Source organism: Camelus ferus, chromosome X (genome assembly GCF_009834535.1).
Source record: "Camelus ferus isolate YT-003-E chromosome X, BCGSAC_Cfer_1.0, whole genome shotgun sequence".
Taxonomy (NCBI): Eukaryota; Metazoa; Chordata; class Mammalia; order Artiodactyla; family Camelidae; genus Camelus; species Camelus ferus.
The window spans coordinates 4,591,704-4,616,104 of NC_045732.1; the positions used below are offsets into that span (position 1 = coordinate 4,591,704).

General features: G+C 47.6%; 1 protein-coding gene across 1 annotated transcript; it reads right to left on the reverse strand.

Moving 5' to 3' along the window:
- Nucleotides 1-6,415: 6,415 nt before the first annotated feature.
- On the reverse strand, nt 6,416-19,690 carry AMER1 (APC membrane recruitment protein 1). The gene is made up of 2 exons (XM_006191824.3): nt 19,599-19,690; nt 6,416-14,622 (listed from the first exon to the last, which is right to left on the reverse strand). Exon 2 carries the CDS (start codon nt 14,513-14,515, stop codon nt 11,111-11,113), a length of 3,405 nt encoding a protein of 1,134 aa, XP_006191886.1. The 5' UTR covers nt 14,516-14,622; nt 19,599-19,690; the 3' UTR covers nt 6,416-11,110.
- Between the last annotated feature and the right edge of the window lie 4,711 nt (nt 19,691-24,401).

Consider the following 24,401-nt stretch of genomic DNA (forward strand, 5'->3'; position numbering starts at 1 on the left):
TAACTACTATATATAAAATAGAACAAGAAGTTTATACTGTATAGCACAGGGAACTACATTCAATATCTTATAGTAACCTATAACAAAAAAGAATATGAAAATGAATATACATATGTGTATGTATGACTGAACTATTTTGCTGTACACCAGAAATTGACAAAACATTGTAAACTGATTATACTTCAATTTTAAAAAAGCTTAAAAAAATACACACACATCCATCAAAAATAAAACACTAAAGTTACTGTATCTGATGACTGGGCTGTCAGAGTGTAGGATCTGGCTACTGGCAGGAGCAAATAGCTTTTTGCAGTGCCCTGGCTTTGTGAGAGATATGAGCTCACAGAGGGCAGGCAACCAGTGCCAAAGTATTTGAATAATACTACCACCTTACCATCTACTGCATTTTCCAATAGGAAAAATGAAGATATTCTCTGCTGGAGCACAGGATTGGTGGGAGGGAGACACAGTAGGAATTATTGGCCCCATTTAGCAAATGAGAAAACATGCTCAGGGCTTGTGACAGACCTATTCAGAATATCAAAGACCAGCCTCTTACACACTCTGGCTGCTCCCAGCACAGGATTTCCCCAAGCCATGTTTTCAGCTTCCAGGTGAAGAGTCTTTTTTCAAACTGGCCTACCACTAAGCCCAGTCCCAGAAGTGGCATTATACATATCCTATGAATACTTGGCTCTAAGGCCTGAAAGTAACACTCAAAGTGGAGACCCTGAAGAAAGCACTCTGTTAAGTCCTTGGTTTGCACCTTGTATGCCAAATCAGCTCACTCACCTACAAAAAATTGTTGGAAACTCATAAAAGCCAAGCCATGACACCAAGCATCAGCCACTGTTGCCTCCTTCCCACTCACCTGTTTGGTCCCACTGTTCCTCACTTTCATCCTCCCTTTGCACCTGGGCTTCTCATGCCCTCTTTATGGTCCTTGCTTGGATGATGGCTTTAATCCTGATTATACAGCTCAGATCTTAGAATGCTCTTGTAGGTACAGCCTCCTGCAGGTCTTCTGGCTCCAGGGACTTCCAATTTCTGGTAAAAGAAACACTTGACACCCATTCTCCTTGGAGTCTCCAGTCCTGCCTTCCCTTGATGTGGGACATCAGACCTTGATTCTGGATGCTGACAGGTCCAGCCACCAACAGGCACTCACAGAACTCAATGGAAGAAACATGAGGGGCCCATACTTTTACTTCCCCAGCAGCTTAGGCCTTCACAGAGGGTGACCATATTGACTAGATTATCTCCCACTACAGGGTTCACACCTACCAAAGATCCAAGTGAGGCTGCCTATGTGCCAAGGATACAAGCCACAGTGACAGCTAAGATTGACAATCATCTGAGTAGGGCCTGCATGGGCCAGTCACAGAGCAGGGAAGCTTTATACATATCATTGCTAATCTCCACAAGGCACAGACTATTTCTCCCATTTTACAGTTGGAGATGCTGAGGCTTGGAGAAGGTCTCAGTTATTCAAGATCATATAGCTGGTCGTGGAGTCAAGAATAGGATCCAGGTCTGTTTGACTCCAAAGCTCATACCACTTAGCCTCTTGCAGGTTTCTAGGAGTAATGACAAAGGACCTAGGTGAATCTGTCTAAAGTGTCTTGTTCTGGGACCCATACTTGAAGAGAGCCACAAACATTGGAGTGGAGTGTGTCCAGGAGGGATTGAGAAGGCTGGGGATTGGGGCTTAGTACAAGGACACATGAGGAAGGGTTGGAAGATGCTGTAACTGTTTAGCCTGGAAAAGAGACAACTCCATGTAACATGAATCAGGTGATGCCATTTTCTGCTCCATCTAACTCAGGACAAGAATTAAAATCTTTGCAATGGTCTACCCGTTTCCCTCACTTTAACGTTTTATCTCCATGATCTCATCTTCTATTACTATCCCCTTCACTCACTCCAATTTAGCTATACTGGACTCCTGGTTGTTTCTGGTATATATTATCTGCTCTCACTTCAGGGCTTTAGTTCTTCTCTCAAATGTGACCTGTTCAGAGTCCTCTCTTGACCACTATTTTAAATTGTAGCCTCCTGTCTCTCTTCTACTTTATTTTTCTCCATTGTACTGATAATGATCTGACATACTCTATCTTTTGTTTATTTATTTTATTATCTGCCCACCTGTGGAAAAAAGTAAATCCCACAAAGGTAAAGCCTTTTAAAATCTAATTTATTCACTGTTGCACCTTTAGCACCTAGAAAAGAACCTGGCATAAAATAGATACTCAATATATGTTGAACCAAAGAACACCATCTCTCCCTTCAGATCTGGAAGAACTGTTATAGGGCAAAGGGAGTAGATAGCAAACAGAGCCTGTGTGTCTCCCAGGGACTAAGCTAGGCTGATTCCAGCTCAATATGAGAAGGGACATCTTAAGCATTAAAACTGTCCCAGGAACTTATGCCAGTGGAGGTGAGCAGGGACAGGACAGATGGTGTAGGAGGAAGTGAAGGATCAAAAGGGAAAGGGTGATGAAAGGACTGCAGCCTGAGACTCTGTGTTTCCCAACCCCACCATTTACAGATGAAGAAACTGAGGCTCTAAGAAATCACCAAGTTTCCATCAGTTGCAAGCAGAGCAGGGACTAAAATTTTGTGTTCTAAATTCTATGACAGTGAAATATTTATTTGCAATAAGGCAGTACTTTTTGGCAGGGTAATTTCTGGAAATACTTATGTTTGTTTGTGTCTGTTGTCCCTCTATGTCCCTACTCCCCATTCCTCTGCTCCATGGAGGTAACTAGGCCTTTGAAAGATCTCTTCCAAGAAGGATTTCACAGTGTAGAAAGCAGAAGCAGGCTGAAGTCACTCAATCTATCATTCTTTTATAAAAATCTGAAAACCCTATTGAGGATATATAGTCATAAAAAAAGAAGCAGAGAGTACAAAAGAAGAAGAGAGATCCCTACCACTCCCAGCCCCACTTGGAAAGGGAGAGCTTCTAAGTCTGGGGCAGTAGAAACACAAGCACTGTTTAGGACAGTGCCTCAAAGATGGGGAGGAGATGGCTCTAAGGCACCCAAAAAGAGGCATAACCTAAACCCCCAGGGCTTTTAACTTCCCCTCCTTCACTGCTGGCATGGAAAATGAAGATGTTGGTGGTAAATAGAATAGATGTAGAGATTAGGTGCCCTTGCCCTATTTTTGTGTAATATAAATACTCCTTGGATTTCAGGGCCACCCTTGAGGGGGCCCCCAGTCATAACTGACATGGGATTTTCTGCTTCGCTGTTAGGATGGGAGACTTGGATTCAGAATTCAGTTGTTGTTGTTATTATTATTATTATTATTATTATTATTATTATTATTATTATTATTATTATTAAATTTTTTTTTTTAGAATTCAGTTACTTTAAAGAAAACAAACAAAAACTATTTCTTGCCCACCCACATCTGATTTTGTGGACAGAGATGGATGCCCAATTCATTTTTGGCCTCTTGAAGGACATAACATTACTTTTAATCACTGCATTTGTGGATAGGCAGAGCATCCACTTCCTGTTGGCACTGCATTGTGCTGCATAGGAGCCCTCAGGGATATTTCATGAGTTTCTCCATGGGCTGGGACAACCACACAGAAAATGTGCTCAGGCATCCAGAGGGAGGAAGTGCAAAAGCAGGAGAGAAACTGAAGAAGTAGAGGAAAGCAGCCTTCAAGAGCCCATCAGACAGAAATTATTCTTCCAGAGAATGAGACTGTTTCCCATTGTGGCTATTAAGTGATTTGCAATTAAGGCAATGCTCCAATTGATGGTGAAGTTCTGAGTGGCCGGAGGCCAGTTCTCCAGGCATCTAAGTGCTCACGTCTATTGACTCACTCTGCTATTCATCATTTTTCACAGGCTGCTTATTAGCAGGTTAAGTGGGAGGACAGTTGGGCCCACCTTGCTGGGAACAATTCCCAGAGATCCAGGGCTGGAGTTTGGAGAGGGAAAAACGAGTTTCTCCTTGGGCCCACAAGGGCCTCTGACTTGGTCTTGGAGCTGAGAGGCTAGGCTGGGCCCAGGGGGATAAGGAGTCAGCCATAAGTCTCTTTTAGCTTTAAGAAGCTCTGACTTTGGGCCTGCTGCTGGGGGCATTGCTGAGATTCACCCCTATCACCCCTAAAGTATATCAAACCAAGCAGCTTCACTACAAGTGCAAGAGAAAAAGCAGGAGATTTGAAGCCCAGTGATCTGGGTGTGTGGACTTTGGGAAGGGTCTAAAACATTCTGAGGCTCTGTCTTCTTATCTGAAAACACAGATAACAACAATGTTAATCTCACACAGTTTAGGTAAGGATTACACAAGATAAGGTAGTTAAAGTGTCTAGTGCCTGACACATATCAATAGTATTATTCATTCTGTGCATGGAAAATTATTAATAATCTTTCTCTTCTACCACATCTTCCACCCCAGCCTACCCATCCTCTTTCCCACCCTGACTTGCAGTCAATATTCTATATTGCCATGAGCAAGTCATTTCACTTCTATATGCCTCCATTTACTCATCTATAAAGTGGGTATGGAATTACCTGTTCTGCCCACCTGCTTCAGGGTCCTTTTAGAAGACAATGGAGATGGAAGCTTTTGAGACTAGAAAGTGATACCCTCAGGTCAGTTGCTCCTAATGGGTAGGTCTGGCTCCCAAAAGCCATGCAGCCCTGCAAAGTCTAGGAATTATCTAGAGAGAAGAGGAACACCATCAGTAGGGCACAGAATCAGGGTGGGGGCAGTGGGGAGCTAGCAGCTTGCCCACAGCATCCTCCAAAAAGCTTCCTTACACAAAGGTCTCTTATCTGTTGGGTTTCAATCTGTTCTAAACAGTAACTCGAAACAAAGCCCATTCACTAGGCACAACCCAAGCCCTCAAGCACATAAGAGAAAAGCACTAGAGCTGACCAAGGTTGTTTTCTTGATGGTCTAAGGAAGGTCTTAGGAGGTTCTCTCCACCAATGGCCCTCTCCAGTATTGCAAAAGACTCCCCAGGGAGCCACAGGAAGGTAGCCATCAGTCACTGAAGAACAGGAGGTGGTCCAATACATCAGTCATGTAGGGTACTACAAAAAAGAACTCCCCACCAGGCCAACTGAGTCAGAATCATGATGGGGAGTGCTGGACTTAGGTCATTGACAAAGTTCCATGGGTCACTCAGAGGCAGCCCAATCTTCCGTCTTACACATGGAAACTAGTCTAGTCAAATCTATGCCCATGCCACCCACGTTATCATTAGGAAAACTGAAACTCAGAAGGAGAAAGGATTTGCCTAGTCTAGTTGATTAATGAGGGGCAAAAATTAAGGCAGAAACCCAGGCTTCCCTGACCCCCATGAACCTCCAAGGGATGTAATAAGGTCTTCTCAGAATGTCTTGCTCCTAAAGCTCCCTGAGCAACCACAACATTTGTCTTCCTTTCATGACCAGCCCAGGGCAGAGAATTCCATTTCTATGAATTATCAGATTCCCTCCCAGTACATTCCCTCTCTTTTCTCTCTTGCTAATTTGCTTTTATTTTAACTTTGCTTTATTCATGAAGTCCTGGGGGCCAACAAGCTTCTTTGCTCATCTGAGAAGGGGCCCCAGGGAGCCTAGAAGCACTATCCACAGCACTTTCAAGCAGCTGCAATTTTAGGCCTTCTGGGTTGGATGCAGCAATTGGGCAGAACTCAAGGAAGCCCACCATCAGGTGTCAGATGCCCTTCCTCGCTGGCGGCCAAGGGTAAGAGTTTGGATTAGAGAAACCTAAGCCATTAGCACAATCACCTTCTCCTGGTTGATGGTGGGTAATAGAAAGGGGCAGGTGATTCCTGCCTAGGCTAGGACGAGCCTGGAAATCAGATATGACTCAGGTGACTGGGTTGTTGATGTGGTATATCTCTCGTGCCTACTGGATGAGATGCTCTGAAAAATGGGAGTAAGCCATATGCTCCTCACTCAGCCCCACAGCTGAATAGGTGAAGCAGGCAGCTCTCCAGCCAGCAGCTCTGCCCACAGGCCTAGGTAAAGGATACCATTCCTTTCAGGTTGGCCTGAGAGTCCCACCATTAGATGACACATCCTTTTGATGGAGCCATTGGTAGGAGGTCCACACCTCTGCCTCCTGGTTGGTGGGGAAGCCAGCACACTTACATGAACTGAGGCTAACCTCAGAAGTGCTAGTCAGCCCCATGGTAGGTCTCAGGGCATGGAAGGTGTGATGGAGAGTTTACCAACACATCATCAGACTGAGATGCAGGGCATGGCTTGGATGAAGAAATGACATTTCTTCTACTTTCAGGCTTCTGTTACCCCTGCTGGGTGACACCTCCCCACACATACACATATCTCCTTGCTTTCTCCATTTCCCTTCAAAGGAAAAACAAACAACCATGGATCACAGGTATGCTGCTGTGGAACAAACCACAAGAATACACTTTAGTGACTGGGGGGGTCCCTCTTGAACCCAGTTTATTAGCATTTAGCAAAAGAAATATTTGTTGTTACAAACAGGCAGTGCATCAAGATATCCAGATGTCAGTGAGAACTAAGATTGGGCAGGTCACAATCCAGGCAATTCCATGATGTCTCAAGGATAGGTAAGAGGAAGATAGGGCACATCCAGGGGCCATGCTTCCCCTTCTGCACTGGGAGAGAAAGAACTCTTACACCTGGGGTACAGATGTACTGCAGCTTCCAATTTCTTCTTTCTGTCCCCCAGTCATTTTATTTAACATGACCTAAATATACATTCCTGGTTTCTCCCCCCCACCCACCCCATATACATCAGGGAAAATAAGCACCAATAGTAACAGGAATAATAATTAAAGCCCCGCCTCTCAGTAGGCCCAACCCTCACACATATACATGCTATGTGGATTTTCTTCCTTGGAGTGACTATAGGATGGAAAAGTGGGGATCAGGCCATCAAGCCATCACCCTAACAGTCACTGTCCCCCAAAGTTCCATCCATGTGTGAGCTGGAGCAGGGCAGGGAAGTGGGTATGATGGTAGGGGAAGACATTCCCCCAAAGCAGCAAGAGGGGTCAAGGAATTCCCCAATGTGTCTTCTGGGTGAATGTCACAATCAATTGAGCTCCTGGAAAGTCCCATGCAAGGGTTTCCTCAATGAGATGGCCATTTCTTGATGGTTCAAGCATCACTTCCATCTGTTTTCTCCAGCTTCTTGGGGAGAGGGGGAATGGTCGAAACCCCCGCCCTCCCCACTGGTTAGAGAATGTCCCCAAAATGCTCCTTTGGAGAAACTCAACATGACAAATAGCAAAATATGGGCACTCTGGTTTCAAAACTAGAGCACAAAACATAAAGAGGAGAGAGAGAGAGAAGGAAACAAAGAGACAGAGACAGACATATGAGTATTTCCAGAAGGTCTACACACGGGAAAGGGCAAAGTCCAAAAGAAAAAATAAAACCACAAAACGACACACTGTTTGCCAGGTTCCACATGCCTAAGTCACCTGGCATTTGTCTTAGTACCTGGGCACCTTCTGCTGTCCCTATCATGGAGGGAGGGAAATGGACAGTGTGATACATCAGGGATAGGGAGAGGGGAAAGAGCGAGGGCCCTGGGCAGTTGAGACGCCAGCCCTCTGCACAAGCAGCAGCAATTTTTGTGTCATCTTCGTTTTGTTTAAAACTGTAAACAGCACCGCTTAAAAATAAAATATATCAGAAAAGAACAATTGATAAACATTGTTTTCCATGAATATAAAATGCAAACAATACAAAAATAGATAATTGACTTTTGATATATATATATATATATATATATATATATTAAAAACAACTTGGATGTAACATACACATGGGTAAACTTGAAGTCTCCCTGCTAAACCCCTATGCCTCCCTCCAGCAATTGGGCCCAGAGGCCGAGGGCAGGTGGGGCGGTAGCAGTGGCAAGGGTGAGTAAGTTGTTGGCAGCAGGATGAGGGGAATGCACCCTGGGTGTGGGAAGCTACTTCCCTCCCTGGTACAGTAGTTAAGGAGAAAGCCTGGTGTTGACCGAAGCCTTTGGCCCAAGGAGGCTTATGGACTGGTGCCCAAGCTGAGTCAAGGTGGTCTGGACAAGGCCTAACTGAGCCCCAAGGCAGGGCTTCCTTGAAGGTGCTAAAGCACTGAGAAACTGATAGCCCTCGGAGAGGCCTTCTAGGTGGCCTTCTCTATCCAGTCACTGATCCCCCAAGGACCAGTCTCATCTGGGAATTCTCGGGATCAGAGCTATCTGACACTATATAAACCTGCTGGTCAGCAAGACAAGAGCAGCTACCTTCTCTCAAGTCATATCTTCCCTTGAAGTCACATCCAAAAACATTATCCCATGACCTTGCAATGCAGATAGGGTGTTCATCTGTGGACTTGACATCTACACTGTTAGTAGTCCAGGACATATTTGGTGTTAGCCAGGCAAGCACTGGCATATGTTTGGGGAAAGGCCTGGAGTTTGGCTGGCTCTCCGGTGTCACTCTGTGCTGCCATCATGTGTCCCCAGCTGGTCTTCCTTTGTCTTCTAGGCTGAAGCTGAGACTCAGCCATGAACTGCTTGGATCTGGAGTGAGACTTAAAGGAGACTGTTTCTACAGCCAGGTACCCTGACTGCCTCACTTGTGGTGAGGATCCCATCCCTGGCTGGCCAGGACAGTGAAAGGACTTGCAGGCAGCAATGTCCAAACCAGGAGTTGTCACTCAGTCCCAGGCCTTACTCTGTGATACTTGACCTTCCAAAGCCCAGCAAAGTGTGTCAGGGTTATGACTGCTTTCCTCTTGCTGCCCTCTTGTTCTGGAGGGCAGCTCTCAGCCCTTGGCCAAAGGCTGACCACCTATGTTTTCTCTTCTCAAATAGGCTGGTGGCCCAGCAGGCTCTGGAGTTTGGTGATGGCTCTACTACCTGCTGTGGCTGGTACAGTCCACATACAAACAGGAGCTTGAACTGCCCTGAAGGACAAGCAGAGGCAGAAGAGGCAAGAGGCAAGTGGTGGGTTTTCCCCTGTTGTAAAGGCATTTGGTGAGTGTTTACTTCCTGCCAAACAGCCAGGCCAATTTCAGCCCCACCCCCTCAGGGCAGCTTTGGTGAAAGGCCAGAATTTTGACACTTCTCTCCTGGAATGCTGTGCTTCAGGTGAGGAGGGCCTTCCTCACCCTCTTTGATTCTCCAGCTCCATGACTGATGCATTTCTTCACAATGCAGACAAAGTCAGCCTGAAGAGCTGGTCTGGGTCCCTTGAGTGTTGGTGTTGGTGCCATGCAAATTCATGTGGTGCTTCCAGGAGTGCAGCTTCTACCAACTAAGTTTGCTTTTTGTGGGGAGGGGCACTGGGCCAACCTCAATCTAAGAAATAGTGACAAAGACCAGCAGACACATCCCTTGGTCAAGTGACATTTTGCCCACAAGGCACCTTAACTTGGGGGGCCAACAGCATTTGTTCCTAAGCTAAGTTGCCAGACCTTGGGGATGCCAAGAGCCCTGTTTACCTCTTCTTTTAACAGGCATAGAAATGGGTGGGAGATGGAAACAGGGATGAGCAAGGATCATAATCTGAGTCAATATCCAGGCAAAAAATGTTCCATATACTATTTCCAATAAAGATATTTAAAAGGAATCATCTCATATTGGTGATTAATGAGAGGTAGAGCCTGGCTAGATTCGCCTGTTGCAATGTCCTCCTGACAGCAACTCTTCCCTACCGGTATTTCCAAGCTAGTTCAACATGAGAACTGTGTGGATGCAGGAGAAGGGAGGGTGCCATTCATTCTATAAAGGAGTGCAACTACCATGCAAATCAGAATCCTTCAGCTTGGCAGAGTGAGGGCAGGTCACAGTCTTTCCTCTCAAGAAGCCCAGTCCTTTGATGATGCTAAGAACTTGGCTAATTGGAAAATGAAAGCTCTTTAGAGAGCCTGGAACAGCAGCCTAGATGTCTTTGGTGAACTGTGTCTTGGGAGTGCTAGCATGAGGTCTCTTTACAGCGTCCAATGAAGGGGTGGGCAATGCTTAAGGAACTTCATGTCTTTGGGGATGGGGAAAAGCAATTTTCCCTTTTAAGAAGCTGGGTTGCCTCGGGGTCTACAATGTTTGAAATCCTCTCTCCTGATGCCTGGGACAAATGAACCTCCTTTTCCTATCCTTCCCCTGTAACCTGCAAAAAAACCCAGCCTCTATAGACAAGCCCAATTAGGCTGCTTCTCTTCTTGTATCTCAATTAAAAGAATATTTTCCTTGTGATAAGACTATAAAAATTTTCCTTTGGAGGAAAAGAGAACCAAAATTCAAAAGCATCTGCAATTCAGGCAGTCACAAGCTTAAGAAATGAAGAAGGAAAAAACCCTATCATTCTGGAGCTCAAGACTTATAGCATTGTCTACAATACAACTCTATTTTGTCTTCTGTTTGCAACAGGATGAATTTGATCACTCCATTAAGGGAATTAGCATTTTTGTCTTCAACCCAAGCTTTGGCAGGCCAGGTTAAAAGACCCTGATCTAGTTATGATGCCAAAGTCCTCAGCAATAAGCAGTGAGACATATGCTACTTGATCCTCTCTAAGGGCAGCTAGCTGGGGCTCATAGATTATCTCATCTGATGTAATGGTGGCACCTATGCCAAGACCAAAGGAAGTGGGGGCAGGGAGGATCTGTACCATAATTTCACATTGCTAACAGCAAACAAGTTCCCTGTCCCCAAGTGGGAGGCAGTGCAGACCTGGCTGCTCATCAGTGGTTCATCATTCACTGGGTAGAGAAGTGGCAGGGGGTGCTAAGGGTTCAGTCTGTGTCAAGGATGCATGCTATATATATAATCACTAACTCAGCAACTGGAATAGGCACAGAATTACAGCATCCCAAACCCTACGTGGGTCACAAGAAAAAACCCTGAAAGCAAAAACTGGAGCACAGCAGCAGCAGCAGTCTCCCAGGGCAGATGTACTAGAGCTGAATGTGGCCACAGATGGCAGACATGGGAAGTGGGAAAACAAAGATGAAAGCTCATAGGAGCTTTCCTTGGCCAAAAGGATTTTCAAGTTAAACAGCAACCCCCACCCCCCACCCCTCTGCCCAGCCCTGATCCCCATTCACATGCTCAGGCCCCATGCCCCCAATTCCAGAACTGATGATGGCTACTCAGCTAGGTTCCCATTCATGACAGTGGAGGAATAGCTGGTAGGGAGAGAGGCACCTTGCTTGGCCCTCTCCTTTGACAGATCAAGGCTAGAAGCCCCATAGTGAATGGGCTGAGACTCTGGGGGCTCAGGCCGGACCCTGGGCAGCTGAGGAATGCCATGGGTAATGCCCACAGGCTTGGCCTGGGGCAGAGGGCTGGGGCTGAAGCCTCCAGGACTGGAGGAGCAACTGGGCTCGTCAACAGGCAGCGGCACATCTCTAGGCCTGGCCCTCACACCCTGGGAGACCTTTGGCTGAAGGTTATAACAAGGGCCCATGGGCAGGGGTAGGTGTGAAGGTCGAGCTAGCTGAGGCCTGGATTCTCCAGGTGCCCTTGACTCTGGCCCTGATACCGACAGCAACATTGACACGGCGATGGGAGATATGCAACAGGCTGTCTGCCCATATGGTGACTGGCTGGAAGGCCCATCCAACTGGCTGGGACTTATCCAGGCAGGGCCTGGCCCCACTGGGAGAGGACAGGGAGCCCAGGCAGGCCAGTCGTAGGTCCCTGGAGGTTCAGTATAGAGGGACAGGGGACTGTCTCGGCCCCATTCCTCCTCCTCCTCTTCTTCACCTGAGTCTTCTTGCTGAGCAGGAAGCTCATCAGACTCCATATAGCCCTGGGCCAGGTGAGAACTGGAGAGCTGCAGCTCCAGGGTCTCTGCAGTGTCAAGGGAGCGGCTCCGTCTGTTGAGGGCCATGGCAGCAGGTGGAGGTCGAGGGTGCATGCCAGGCAGTCCCAAATATCGAGGGAGACTGCTCACACCCCAGGGTAGGCCCTGGTAGAATCGGCTGCGGTAGTTGTTGAAGGCATGTTTCTGGTAGTAGCCTAGCTCAAAAGCTTCCAAGGAGGCTGCAAGGTCTTCATCATTGTGGAACTCAGGATTTTCTTCACACTTGCCTTCCCCATCCCGTTCCACATCAGCGATGTCAAAGGTCACCATGGGGGGCAGCTCAGGGAGGTTTTGAGTGAAGGATGAGTCAGAGTCAGAGCTGCAGGACATGCTAGAGAATAAGTTACCATTGCTGGTGAACTCCACAAGGGCCTGAGAAAAACTCACAGTGGCATTCCCTTCATTTTCAAGTTCCTCTTCTTCTGGCTCCTCAGGGGGTGAATAAGTAGGGTAGGCCCTCCTGGGAGATCCTCCAAAATTTGCTTCTTGCATGTCTGGCTCAAACATTGCATCACTCTGGAAGAGCTGCATTAGGCAGGTGCTTTGATCTTTCTTGGAGCAGGTTCCCTCAAAACGCTTCTCCAAAGGACGGAAGTCCCTCCAGTCTGGTTCGCTGCTTGCAGTAGCAGGAAAAGCTGAGGTGGTTCCTCTGTGGGAAGTCTGAGAGGCTCCTGATGCCCCTTCCACCAGCCCCATCACTGATGGGCCTAAAGGCCTCATCTGATACTCCATGATGGGCTTCTCCTGCCGGGCCTGTACCCCTCGGATTTGAGCCTCTTGAGCACGAACCTCTTGGGCCTGGGCCTCCCTGGCATAGGCCTCTCGAGTTCGGGCCTCTCTGACATGGGCTTCCCGGGTGTGGGCCTCTCGAGCATTGGCCTCCCTGGTGTGAGTTTCTTGGGTACGGGCCTCTCTCGTATGAGCCTCCCAAGTACGTGCCTCCCGGGCTTCTCGGGCCTCAAGCTGCTCCCGCCGAAGCTCCCAATACAGCAACTGTTTCTGGATGGTCACTAGCCTTTCTTCCTCAGTCTCCATTGCCCCAGGTGGCCGAGAGGAAGAAAAGTGCTCAAAGTTCAAGAACGGGTCAAATATCTCAGAGTTATGACCATGGAGGTCATAAAGGCAGTCATCTCCAGGTGGGGAGTTCTCAAGACTATCATCTGGCTCAAAGAACTCATACAGGGCATCTCCACTATAGCTGTCCCGGGGCAAGCAATCCCTGTGTATAAGCCCCAGGGCCTCACCTGAATCATCCTCAAGTCCAGGCGTGGTGGAGTCATAATAACCCTCATCACTATTGGGGGCAGACTCTTGCTGGTCACTCTGAGGAGTCAAAAGGTCCCCAGGGGCTAGGCCAGGATAAGACCTAACTGGGTCAAGAAGCATATAGCTGTGGTGGCCTGGGGATGTGGTGGGATGGTAGCTTGGATTCATATTGGACCTTGGGTACATCTGGGTACTGGCCCACAAATATTCTAAGTCATCATCTTCTTCCTTGACTTCCTCTTCTTCCTCCTCTAATTCCACCTCCTCTTCCTCCTCTTCTTCCTCATCATCATCATCAGGCAAGGCCATCTCCTCGCCCCCTCCTTGGTAGGTCACCAGGCAGGAACTTCGCTTGGTCCCATCTCGGTTGGCCCTCTGGCCTCCGGAGGCCATGCTGTCTGTCATACTATCCATGTCCTGCTCTGCTATGATATCACCACAACCTGTCAGTGAGTCAAAACTTTTCAAGGATGTGACATCCCCAAAGAGGAGGCTCAGCTGGTCACCCACAGGGGCATTTGGTGGATTTGCCTCTCCTGTCTCCACCTTCTCCCCTGTTTCTGGGCTATGGGGCTCCTCCGGGCCACTGGCTTCAGGGGCAGATTTGGGCTGCAGGAGTGCTGAGGCACAGGCTTCTATAGTATTTTCTGGATCTTTACAGGATGTCTTCTCAGGGGCTAGTGTAGAAGGCTCTGATACTGAAGAAACTTTTGGTCCAGGGGCATCTTGGGGCTTGGCATTTTCCTTTCTTAGGGCTTGGAGGGTCTCCTCTGTGTGGGGCAGAAGGGCTGAGTCCACACGCTCATGAGGCCTGGCTCTGGCCTCCTCAGGCTCTTTGGCCCCTGGATCACTTTGCTCAGCTATAGAGACCTTGCTCTTCCGGTGACGGCGGATACTGCTGAAAAAACCTTTCAGGCCTTTTTTTGGCTTGGGCACAAAGGGAGCCTTCTCAGCCCCAGCTTTCTCTGTGGCTCCAGCCACAGACATCTTGTGTCTAGAGCCTGTCTCCAAAGCCCCATGGGCACTCTGGGAGCTAGGAAGTCGGCAGGATGACTCAGGCAAAGGTAAGGGGATGCCAGTTCCTTCACTGACAATGTCCTCAGGGCCATCAACTGCTTCACTCAGGCCATCGTAGGTCTTGCTCTTGCTAATACCTTTCTTAGAGCTGCCTTTCCCAGAACTTTTGCTTCGTCCCCCTCCAAATAAACTAGGCAGGGTACAAATGCCTTTCTTGCCACCAAAGAGCTTCAGAGCAGTTTTTTTCAGCCTACCTGGGCCAGATGAGGGTGTCTCTGATGCTAGCTCTTCTGTCGCCTCAGCTGCCTTGTTCTTGGCTCCTTTCTCTGCCCCTTGGTCCTGAGTGTCCACAGAGACTGCTGCTCCCTTGGCCTGAGCAGCTTTATCCTTTCGGGTCTCCATGATGATGGGGACAACTCAGGTATATTCAGCTGAAAAATGCAGACTTTTGGCTTCTGGGCACTGTTATAACATCATCAGTCAGGAAACAGGAAACATCACAGTTGGGTCTGAAGATGAGAGAGGCAAAAACAGAGAGACAGTACTGGTGAGCAAGCGTCCAGGCTGGGTTTATTTTCACAGGTGTCTGTGGTTTCAGGCTTGAGTAGAACCAGAAAGAAAGAGAAAATGTAGGGAAAATCTTAATGCACTCCATATGCTTGGCTTGCCAGGTCAACCTCCTCTGGGCCCCAAGGCAGTGAAACCCTACACTGAGCAGCAGGCAGCCAATACCCCTAACCCCCTTACCAGGTCCAGTCACTTCAGGCCACCCTAAGCTCGAGGGAGCATAGCGCAGGGGGATCTGTAGATGTGAGAAAGGCCCACAGTACTATTGGCCACAGGAGGGATTCTCAAAGTGGGTGAGGTAGAGAGGCAGGAAAGGCAGAAGGGAGGCCAGCTCTGACAACACAGAATTTTTGAAAAGCATCTGGCAAAACAGCCCACTGGACTCTGCAAGTCCAGGCCTCAATTTCACATTAGCTTGGGCTCTCACTGACATTTTGCCTCTGGCTGGGTAGAAAAGTAGACCTGAAATTTTACCTCCTTCCCCTAGGTTCCCTAAATTGCCTGCAGGACCATGCTCAGACTTTCAGAAGCCCAGAGTAAGAGCCTTGCAGACCCACATTCCAGAGCTGCAATCCAGGATCAGCTAAGATGGCATGGTGGCCTTGAGGCAAGGCATTCTCTGGAATTCCGTAACCTCAGTCCAAGAGGCCTAGAAATACCTCCCCCTTATAGTGGTTATGTGAGGGGTAGGTCTAGGTCAGACTCCCTGTTGACTGTCCTCCTGGGAACAGAGTTTAACCTGAGACCTATAAGTTTCACTTTAGAACCATGAGGCAGACTGTTTTTTTCCCACTCCTTTCATTATGTTGGCCCCCATTTAGCTCCCTATCTAGAAAGGGAGCTCCCTGAAGGCACAAATCTGTATGATTTGTGTTCCTGGCCTGGAAGGTAGGCTCTCAGCAGTTATTTAAATAAATAAACCTTATACAAGGCACATCCTTTTGATCTAGGCTCCCAATCCTCTAAATATCCAAATAACACAGAGATGGAATAAAAAGAAGGGCTAGCCACTATCCACCCCAGCATATCTCCCCTCACCCCATGGTCTGATGTATTCATTCCAGTGACTACAGCTGACTGACACCTGGTTCAGTGACCAGTCTGCTAAAACCCAATGACCCCTCCCTGGAAAGCCCCTCACCACTGTCCCCTTTGTAAGGTAGGCACCAGCAGATGAGGAGCTTGGGTAGGGAAGAGAGGCAGAACAGCTGCTGGGAGCCAGAGAGAGAGAAAGAGAAGAAAGCACCACTGTTGTCCGAGGAGCAGCTGGTTAGCACATCAGCCCTGTGATTGGTTGTCATGGTAACAAGACTCACATTCACCTGCAGTGGGAGACATGGACCAGCCTGGAGGGTGGAGAGAGCCTGGCAGCTACACTCTAGCCTCTGACCTCATTAGAGGAATCCTCCTGGAGTCCCTGATCTTGTCTTGCAAACATTAATTTTGTGCCTTATGCCTTGCTTGGCCTGACATTTGAATCATCAGTGTGACCCCAGGCTTCCATCAGGAGCACTCTGCAGAACTTAATATTAAATTTGGAGCTAGATAATGGCTGGTTATCCAGAAAATAAAAGAGAAAAAAAAACTCATTTGATCTCTCTGTAGAAATCTGTATTGCCATTTGCTCAAGTTAGGTGTTTTGTTTTGTTTTTTTTAATTCCATGTGACATATTTTTACATGGTATTGTTCCAGTTCAGCCCTGCAACTGATAGCCCACAATAGATAGGGTCACCTCCCACCAAGTACACAATCTCACACACACACACACACACACACACACACTCACAATCTATTCAGAGTCCTCTGCCCCAGAGTCTAATGGGAATAGGGGCCCTATCATCTATCTGAATCCCCTACTTCTCAAAGATCAGATGTTTTTACCTCAGCCCTGAAATTATTGACAGTGTTGTCCTTATGGTGCTGAGCATTGGGGAGATGGGGTGGCAATAGTGGAGTTATTTGTGAAACTGTATTCTCTTCTGTGGAATTCATGAAACATACCTCACCAGAACATTTGGTACAAGATAGATAAATTTGAGCTCAGTGCTGCCAGAAGGGGAAACCCTAGTCCTTGCTTTTGGGGAGCTCCTAGGCTAACAGGGAGAGAGTCCTATATGTAACAGTCTGAAGGCACAATATAATGCAGGCCTTAAAGAATAACCCCCATTATTGCTTAAACTGAGTGGTATAGTATTATTTTTCATACCTTGTTAATCATATCCCAGGATAAACTTGAAAGGCAGAAAGATAGCCTCTGGGCTCAGAAAAGCTGCCTTGAGAAGGAAGCATTCAATCTGGTCCTTGTTAGATAGGAGTGAGCAAAAACGGCAGTTATTTAGGGGAAAGGATGGGTAAGACTAGTAAGTATGGCTGGGCATCAAGGAAGATCAAGGTCTAAATGAAAAACCACATGGGCCTTCCCATCCTTATGAATCAAAAGCTTAATTATCCTACGGGTTTGGGGCTAGAATTCCTGGGAACAGAGGGATTAGGCAAACTGAATCTCCAAGAGAGCTGCTTTCCACAACCTTGGTGCCCTGCCTGGAGGGCAGTCCATTTGAGCCTTCTCTTGCCCTTGCTTCTGTGCTCTGTTGGAGCAGAGGCCAGCCCACTGCTCTCTACATTGCCCTCTTCCGTGTCACAGGGATCTGCAATATGTTGTAGAAGAAGCCATGGGCCACAGTGCGGGGTTCCAGACCATGCCAAGGGACCCCAAACAGGCCAACGCATTACTCTGAGCCTTAGGTACTTGTGAAATAGAGATCAAAATAGCTCCTCTATCTCTCCCCTCCATCTTCCCAGTCCACTGAAGTGGTGTGAGGATTAGATGGGATAATGGATACCAAAAGCATTTTGTAAACTTTAAAGTGAAAAGCAAATGAGAAAGGTTGGCATTACTGTTATTATTACCACCTTCCAGGTCAGATGCCAGTTTCTTAAGAAGTAGCAGACCATGTGTAAAAGGTCACTCATTTGAGAAAGCCACTCACTGCAGGAAGTGTGAGGGACCAGATGCCTTGGCCATGCTGAGGAGGAGCCAGGTATGAGGGAATTTTAAAGGCATGTGTGTGGATTTATACAAAGTCCTCCGCTGAGGGCATTTTAAAAAGCCCTCTGTGTATGTGGTGGGAGTGGGTGAACTAGGCAGGGTTGTGTTCCTGGGAATGAGATTCTCTTCTCCCAGCTTCAGGCCCTCCTCCTAGCTAGGCCCAGGGTCATCTCTGCTGGCAAGGACCAGCCTTGAAACTGCTGTCTCCTACCTCCCTGCCTTTCCCCTCCCAGAGTCATGTACCCCATTCACAGTGTCTCTGTGTCTCCCCAAGACAGTAAGGGAGGAGGTGGCAGGAATTGCCCATAGATAGTAGCCCCCTAGCCCAGCCTCACCTTGCCACCTCTGGCCTAAGCCCCTTGTCCATACTCCTTGCTACCTCACCAGGTCCTGATGTTGTCCTTCTCCAGTGAGCTATGCTGCCTTTACTCAGGACCACAAAGTACACTGGTCAGGAGAATGAGGTGGGGCAGAAGGTAAAGGGGACAGAAAGGGACAGATTCTGCAGCTCCCCTAGGCTGAAGCAGGCTCCCTTCATGGTTCCTGCCAAGAAAGTGGTCCTGCAAAATCAAAGCCCCTCCACCCTTAGGTTTCTTAACCTGTGTGGTTAAGTTTCAGGTGGACTGGCAGGTAAGGGGACTTCTAAGGCTATTCTGTGGTCCCTGGCAGGGACCACTTGCTGCAGCCATTGCTAGCAAGGCAGGAAGTGGGCTGTGTCCATCCCTGCTCCAGAGGCCAGCCTCAGGCCATTCTGGGACCTGCTAGGGCAGAGCTTCTTCCTTCTTCCCTCCTCTCAAAATACAGGCAGGAGACCAGCCACAAACCTGCCCCAGAGATCCTTCTCAGTAAGGAGGAAACAGCTGCAGCCTGAGCCTTGCACATTCTGCTCTGGGCCCAATTTCCTGGGCCAGCTCAACCAACTTAGAGAAGGCTGAGTTCAGGGAAGAAGTGTGTGGATTAGGTAGTTGCTCCAGAGGCATGCCCTCAACCAGTCATAGTTTCATAGACCTCCTCCCAAGAAGTCTTCCTGGGGGCAGGCCCACTTTGGGCTCACCCTGCCCTTGCATATGAGTGGGGAGTGTGGGCTAAGGAAGAAGCAGTAAGGATGGGGAGCCCAGCCCCTCAACTCCTGAGATTCATCCAGTTCTGCTCTGTAATCAGCTCTGCCTACCTGCAGGAAATCCAACAAGTTCTTTCAGTCTCCTCAACTAGAAAATAAGGCTATTGAGAATGCCTAACTCTTAAAGCTATTGTAAGAAACAAAACTGATGTACATAAAGTAGCAAATAAATTCATTATATAGCAAAAGCTCAAAAACATAGCAACTAGTTACATATATCTGTGTGTATATATAGATAGATAGGTATACCTATCTATATGTATATATGTTAAACTATAGTTGGATAATTTCTCAGTTGAGGTTGTGTAAGGTGTTCCCCATGGCTTTATGGTTATGTCACCAAACCTCCTTGGGCCTGTTTTCCCAAATAAGGGTGACTATGTAGTTATCTCACAGGGGGCTTGAATTGCTCTTTTAGCCAAACTTTGATATTCACGGATGCTAAAATGCTGCCTCAAGTCAGCTACTGGCTAACAGCTATGGATTATTTGGGAATTTCAGTTAGCCAGGTTCTCTAGCCCAAGCCAGACAGGTTAACAATTCAAACTCAGCTAAAGTACCAGCACCAAAGGAAGTACAAATCAACAGACTTCCTTCACGCACTCATGGTACTCACCAGTTTACAAAGTACTGCCCACTCCCTCACCCTCCATTTCTCCTTCCCAGCAACCCATTAATCAGGCCTGGCAGGGGATAGTAACTCCTTGTCACAGAAAAGGAAACTGTCTAAGCTTGGGAAAAGACTTGCCTAATAAGGTCACACAGTCGGATGATGATAGAGCCACACCAGCTTCCAGGTCTCTTGAGTCCCAGTTCTATGCCATTCTGCTGCACTGTGCCGGCCCCTAATCAAAGGAAGAAGACTGAGAGTGAGAACTGTGCAGGTTCCCTTCACACCTCTGAGAGCTATCATCTCCCACTCCCATCACACTCCTGTCCTGGCCCAAATGAGCCTTCTCTGCAGCATTTCCAGTCCTCACTGGCTGCCACTGTTTTGGCTCTACCTAGCACATTCCAGAAAGCCTTATGACTTCAGCATCCAAGAGCTGCCAACCCAGCCTGTGGCTGCTCTCCTCATCAGTAAACCCACCACGACCACTCCCAAACTGTAGAACATGTTCCTCTACTCTCTCTTTTCTTGGAAGATAAGTTTGAGGGGCCAAAAAAAAAAAAAAAAAAGGTCCAAATAGGAAACTGTCAATGAGGACAAAGATAAAGATAAAATGGGAACAAAGAACTTTAAGGAAAATGATCTATGAAATGATCTGGAACTTGAATCAATCATTTCTAAAGCCCACAGCCAAAGTCTACTCTCAAAATCATTTTTTCAGGTCCTGAAAGCAGGGATCTGGCTTGGTACCCTCTGGTGGAGCTGTAGAGGCTATTGGCAGAGCCCCAGCTAAGCTATCCCTGCAATCACCACTTTCCTAATGTTCAGCCTGTCAGAGGGGCACCTCTTCTCAGAGGGGCATCCCACCAACTCAAGATGCAGCACAGACCCCAAACTGGATCCTCTAGTTCCTGCTCTGATTCCCCAGCAACCAGCCCCTCAACTGAGTTGTTAACATACTCAGCCTTTGGTAATTCATTCTGGGAGGCCTCTGTCTGTCTGGTCATCTCTCTCGAATGGACCCCTCTTCATCTTACAGTCAATACATCTAGCACAGAGCAGGAGCTCAAACAACATTGGTTCAACAGAATTCTAATTCAGCTGGAGTTTATTAGCCCAGAATTAAAATGCCAGCTTTACCCTTTTCAGTCTGTGGGGCTTGAGAAAGTAGCCTAACCCTTCTGAGACTCAAATGCTTTATCTGTAAAATGAAGAAAATGCTACCTACCATGTGGGATCTCAGTAAGGATTAGCGATAATGAATGTAAAGACAGATTACTCATTTGGTACCAAGCAGATATTCAATAAAGTGCCCTTGTGATGGGGCCTCTTGCAGCCACCTTTTCCACTCCAGGTCCTCAGCTGCCCCACTCCCTCCCTGTGTCCTCTGAGGATGATACAAGCCTCTTAGCAGAGCTTCCTCTGGTCCCTCCCTGCCATAATACTGAAATCCCGCCCTCTGCCTCTCCACTTCCATCTCATCCATCCTGCACACTCTTGCCAGATTCATTTTCTTACAACCCAGATTTCAGGGCATCTCTCCTCTACTTACCAAATTATTCTGCATTGCTTACAGGACCGAGGCCAAACCCCTTTGCCTGACCTTCAAGACTTGCTCTCTGCATGCCCTTTGCAGGTTTCCTAGGCTCACTTCTCTGCCCCTTAGCCCCAGCCCCAAATACACAAGGGCTTCTCTAGTCTGAGAGATTGGTCACCCAGACACTGCTTCTCCCTGCAAATGGGCTTTCCTGGTGAATTGTCTTCATGCTCCAGCTTTCTCCTCAGGCTGCTGAGGCTGCCTACCCAGCTTGCCTGAAACAATGGTGGCTCTGGGAGTCATCTATCTGCCTCTACCCTCTCAGGCTCCAAAACCTCCTTAGAGAGGAATGTATCCAAGGTAGATGCCATGCCAGCATAATAAGGCTTCCATTGTGTTAGTACTAACCCAGCAAGGGTGAGATGAGAGATGGCCACCACCTACCCCCACCCCAGTTCAGATGAAGAACAAGAGAGGAGCTAATCCTAGGGAAACAGATGTGACAAGGCAGTTGAGGAAAGCCTGCAGTGGAGCAGCTGGACCAAGTGAATAATGGAGACTTTTGACTTTCCTAGGTATCCACTCCCCTATATGTACCATACCCTATATGAGAGACCAGGTAAGAAAACTGAGGTTTGGGAGGGGATCAGGATCAATGTGCTTGGAGGAAGAAGTCTTGAATTGGGGGCCAAGAGTTCTGTGCTCTTGTATAACCCTGGGCAAATCTCTTCCCTGTTCTGGACCTCAGTTTCCCTATCTAGAAATGGGTGATTGGACCAGGGGATTGGCTTTCCTCATGTTGCATGAGAAGCTAGGGGAAGGGTGATCCTGTGCCCAGTATTCTAGTGGCTGCTGAGTCAGGAGGTATGTTGAGGGAATATGATTTTGAAGGGCTTAGATTTCACTGGGAGGCCTGGAGGCCTAGATGCTTGGGCCCACTGCAGAACAGAGGTTCAGTGTGGTCCAGCCTCACTCCTCATTTCACTCACTCATCCTTACCCCCTGCAAACCTGCCCATCATTTTACTCTTTCTGAATGCACTAGGCCCAGCCTATTAATATTTCCTTATGTCCAGAGAGGAGAGGCCCAGAACTGGCCAGACCTAGCCCTCTCTCTCAAGAAGAGCTGCAGACCCCAGCAGGGAGGGTTGGGAGTACTGGCTAGAGAACAGGGGTTAGCATCTGCTTGGAAGCCCAGTGGTGGGGAAAAGAAAAAAAAAAACCTGTAGGAGATGAAAGCATTGAAGGCTCTGCAACAAGAAATGCACATCAAAGGGTCACAAAGCTCTGTCTTCCAACCCCCTGCAGCACCAGTATGCCTGCAGTATCCACCAAGCCCCTTCGAGCCATCTTTTCCATTGTTCATAGTATCCCCTAATCCCCAAAGGGGAGGTGCAGGAGAGCATTGCACCCTCACTCAGCTGGCACCTGCACCTCTGCAGTGGTTCTGGTTTCTCTGCCTGCCTTGCCAGAGATATACTTACACATGCATAAGTTTGAAAAATAAGACCAAGGCAAGGAGATGAAAGGCTCTGTGATTATTTAATTCAGAGAACAGAAGTTGGGGGTGGAAGAGATGGTTTTATGACTGTGAAATCTCCAATGAATTGTTAAGCAGAAGAGCAATGGTGGCCAGCTACTCTCAACCCCACCACCTCCCCAAACACAGACAGACAGACACACACACACACACACACACACACACATACACATACACACACTGTTGGTTTGTTAAATATAGCTTGAGAGGCTCAGATTAGATCTGAGAAAGAACTTCCTGGCAGTGAGATGGATAACCCAGGAATGAGTGACACAGGAAGGTTATGAAATGCCTCCTTCAGGGGCTTTATTTTTATCACCTAGTGTATCCGACTAGACAGGATTTGACGCAGGGGAACTGACGAAATAACACTGGGCATGCCCTCTTCTAGCCTCAAGTAGCTTATCTTTAAGTAAAGGGGTCCAGAAGCCCCTTCTCCCTCTTTGGTTCTACATGCAAGCCAGCAACCTGCCAGACTTGCTATTTTTCTCATTCCCTTCTTCCCCTGGACCAGCAGAGCAAGGCTGTTCATCCCCACCCACCCCCTCCCCAACTCCTCGCCACCTACACTTTCAGAAAGTGTAAATGTAACAGTTCTTGAGGAATTTTTAACACCTCCACTATATTAGGAGAGAAGCTGGACTGCCAACTTCTTTCAACTACCTCCTTTCCTGAAACGTTCAGCCCCTGACAGACTGTAGACAAAGAGCAAAAAGCAAAAGAGACATGAAATGGGAGGAGTTCCTAGCAAGCTAACCTAGCATCCCTTCACTCTTCATGAATGCATGAGGTGAGATGAGGGGTTGTTTAATATGATTTCTGTTGAATGGAGGCCACTGGAGACAGTGGGAGACAGTGGAAAGAGCCAGTGCTCATGAGGCAGTAGTCTATCCCTAAATGCTATGTGATCTTAAGCAAGTACCTGTTGCTTTCCAAGGCTCAGGGCTAGGAGTCCAAACTGGTACTCCCTGAAGGCCTGTCCAGCTGGGAGGAAGGAGACCAGCAGAGGCCTGGGGAACACTCAGCCTCCATCACATTGGGTTGTAGGCTCCAGGCTCCCTCCTTTCCCCTCCACTCCCCTCAAGGCTGAAGGGAGGCTGACACAATACAACTTTCCTCTAGAGATAGCCTGTCCCTCAGTTCTTCCAGATCTAAAAAAATCTTCCAGCTCCAGATCTCCTTTGCATCTAGTTCTTGGGCCTCTTACCCGCCCAACTTATGGCATGCTTCTAATCCCTTTCTAAGACCCCATTCTAAAATGTTTTCTAAAATCCTGTTTTATTGTGGCATATCTGTAAATAAAAAATATCAAAACCTCTCAATTCCTCATTCTTTGATGTACCCTTCCTCCATTTCCCAAAGCTCAGATCCCCATTCTACAACCTGCCATTTGGGAACCCCACCACCACTGGGCCCCAACCTCCTTTCTAAGAGTCACACAATCTCAACCAGACAAGACTCAGTTACTTCACTTGATCTGCTTTCCAGCCACCGCCTTCCATTCCTCCTTTTGCTTATACCACTAACTTTTGCCTAGCCAAACCCCTCTAATTTCTGGAGGCTTCCCAGGATGATCCCCCTGTATATACAAATCTCTCATCTCTCTCCATGGTAGTTTGCCTCTAGACTCATGAATAAGCAACAACAGGTATATGTAGTCTGGGGACTGGGCAGTCCAGATTCTGAGCTTATTTTTGAAGGGAGACACCATGAGTTATATTTTTTATTGTAGATGCAACCCACCCACTTCTCCATCTTCATTAAGTATACTCAATAAATATCCAAGCCTTGAGTATAATTTTTCTAATCACTTTCATATGAATCAGGACAAATGCCACTTGGAGAGGTAAGGGTCTTCTCAACAA

Bases quoted from the DNA above. Each gene is read 5' to 3' on its own strand.
- AMER1 (XM_006191824.3), bottom strand. From the start codon at position 14,515: ATGGAGACCCGAAAGGATAAAGCTGCTCAGGCCAAGGGAGCAGCAGTC.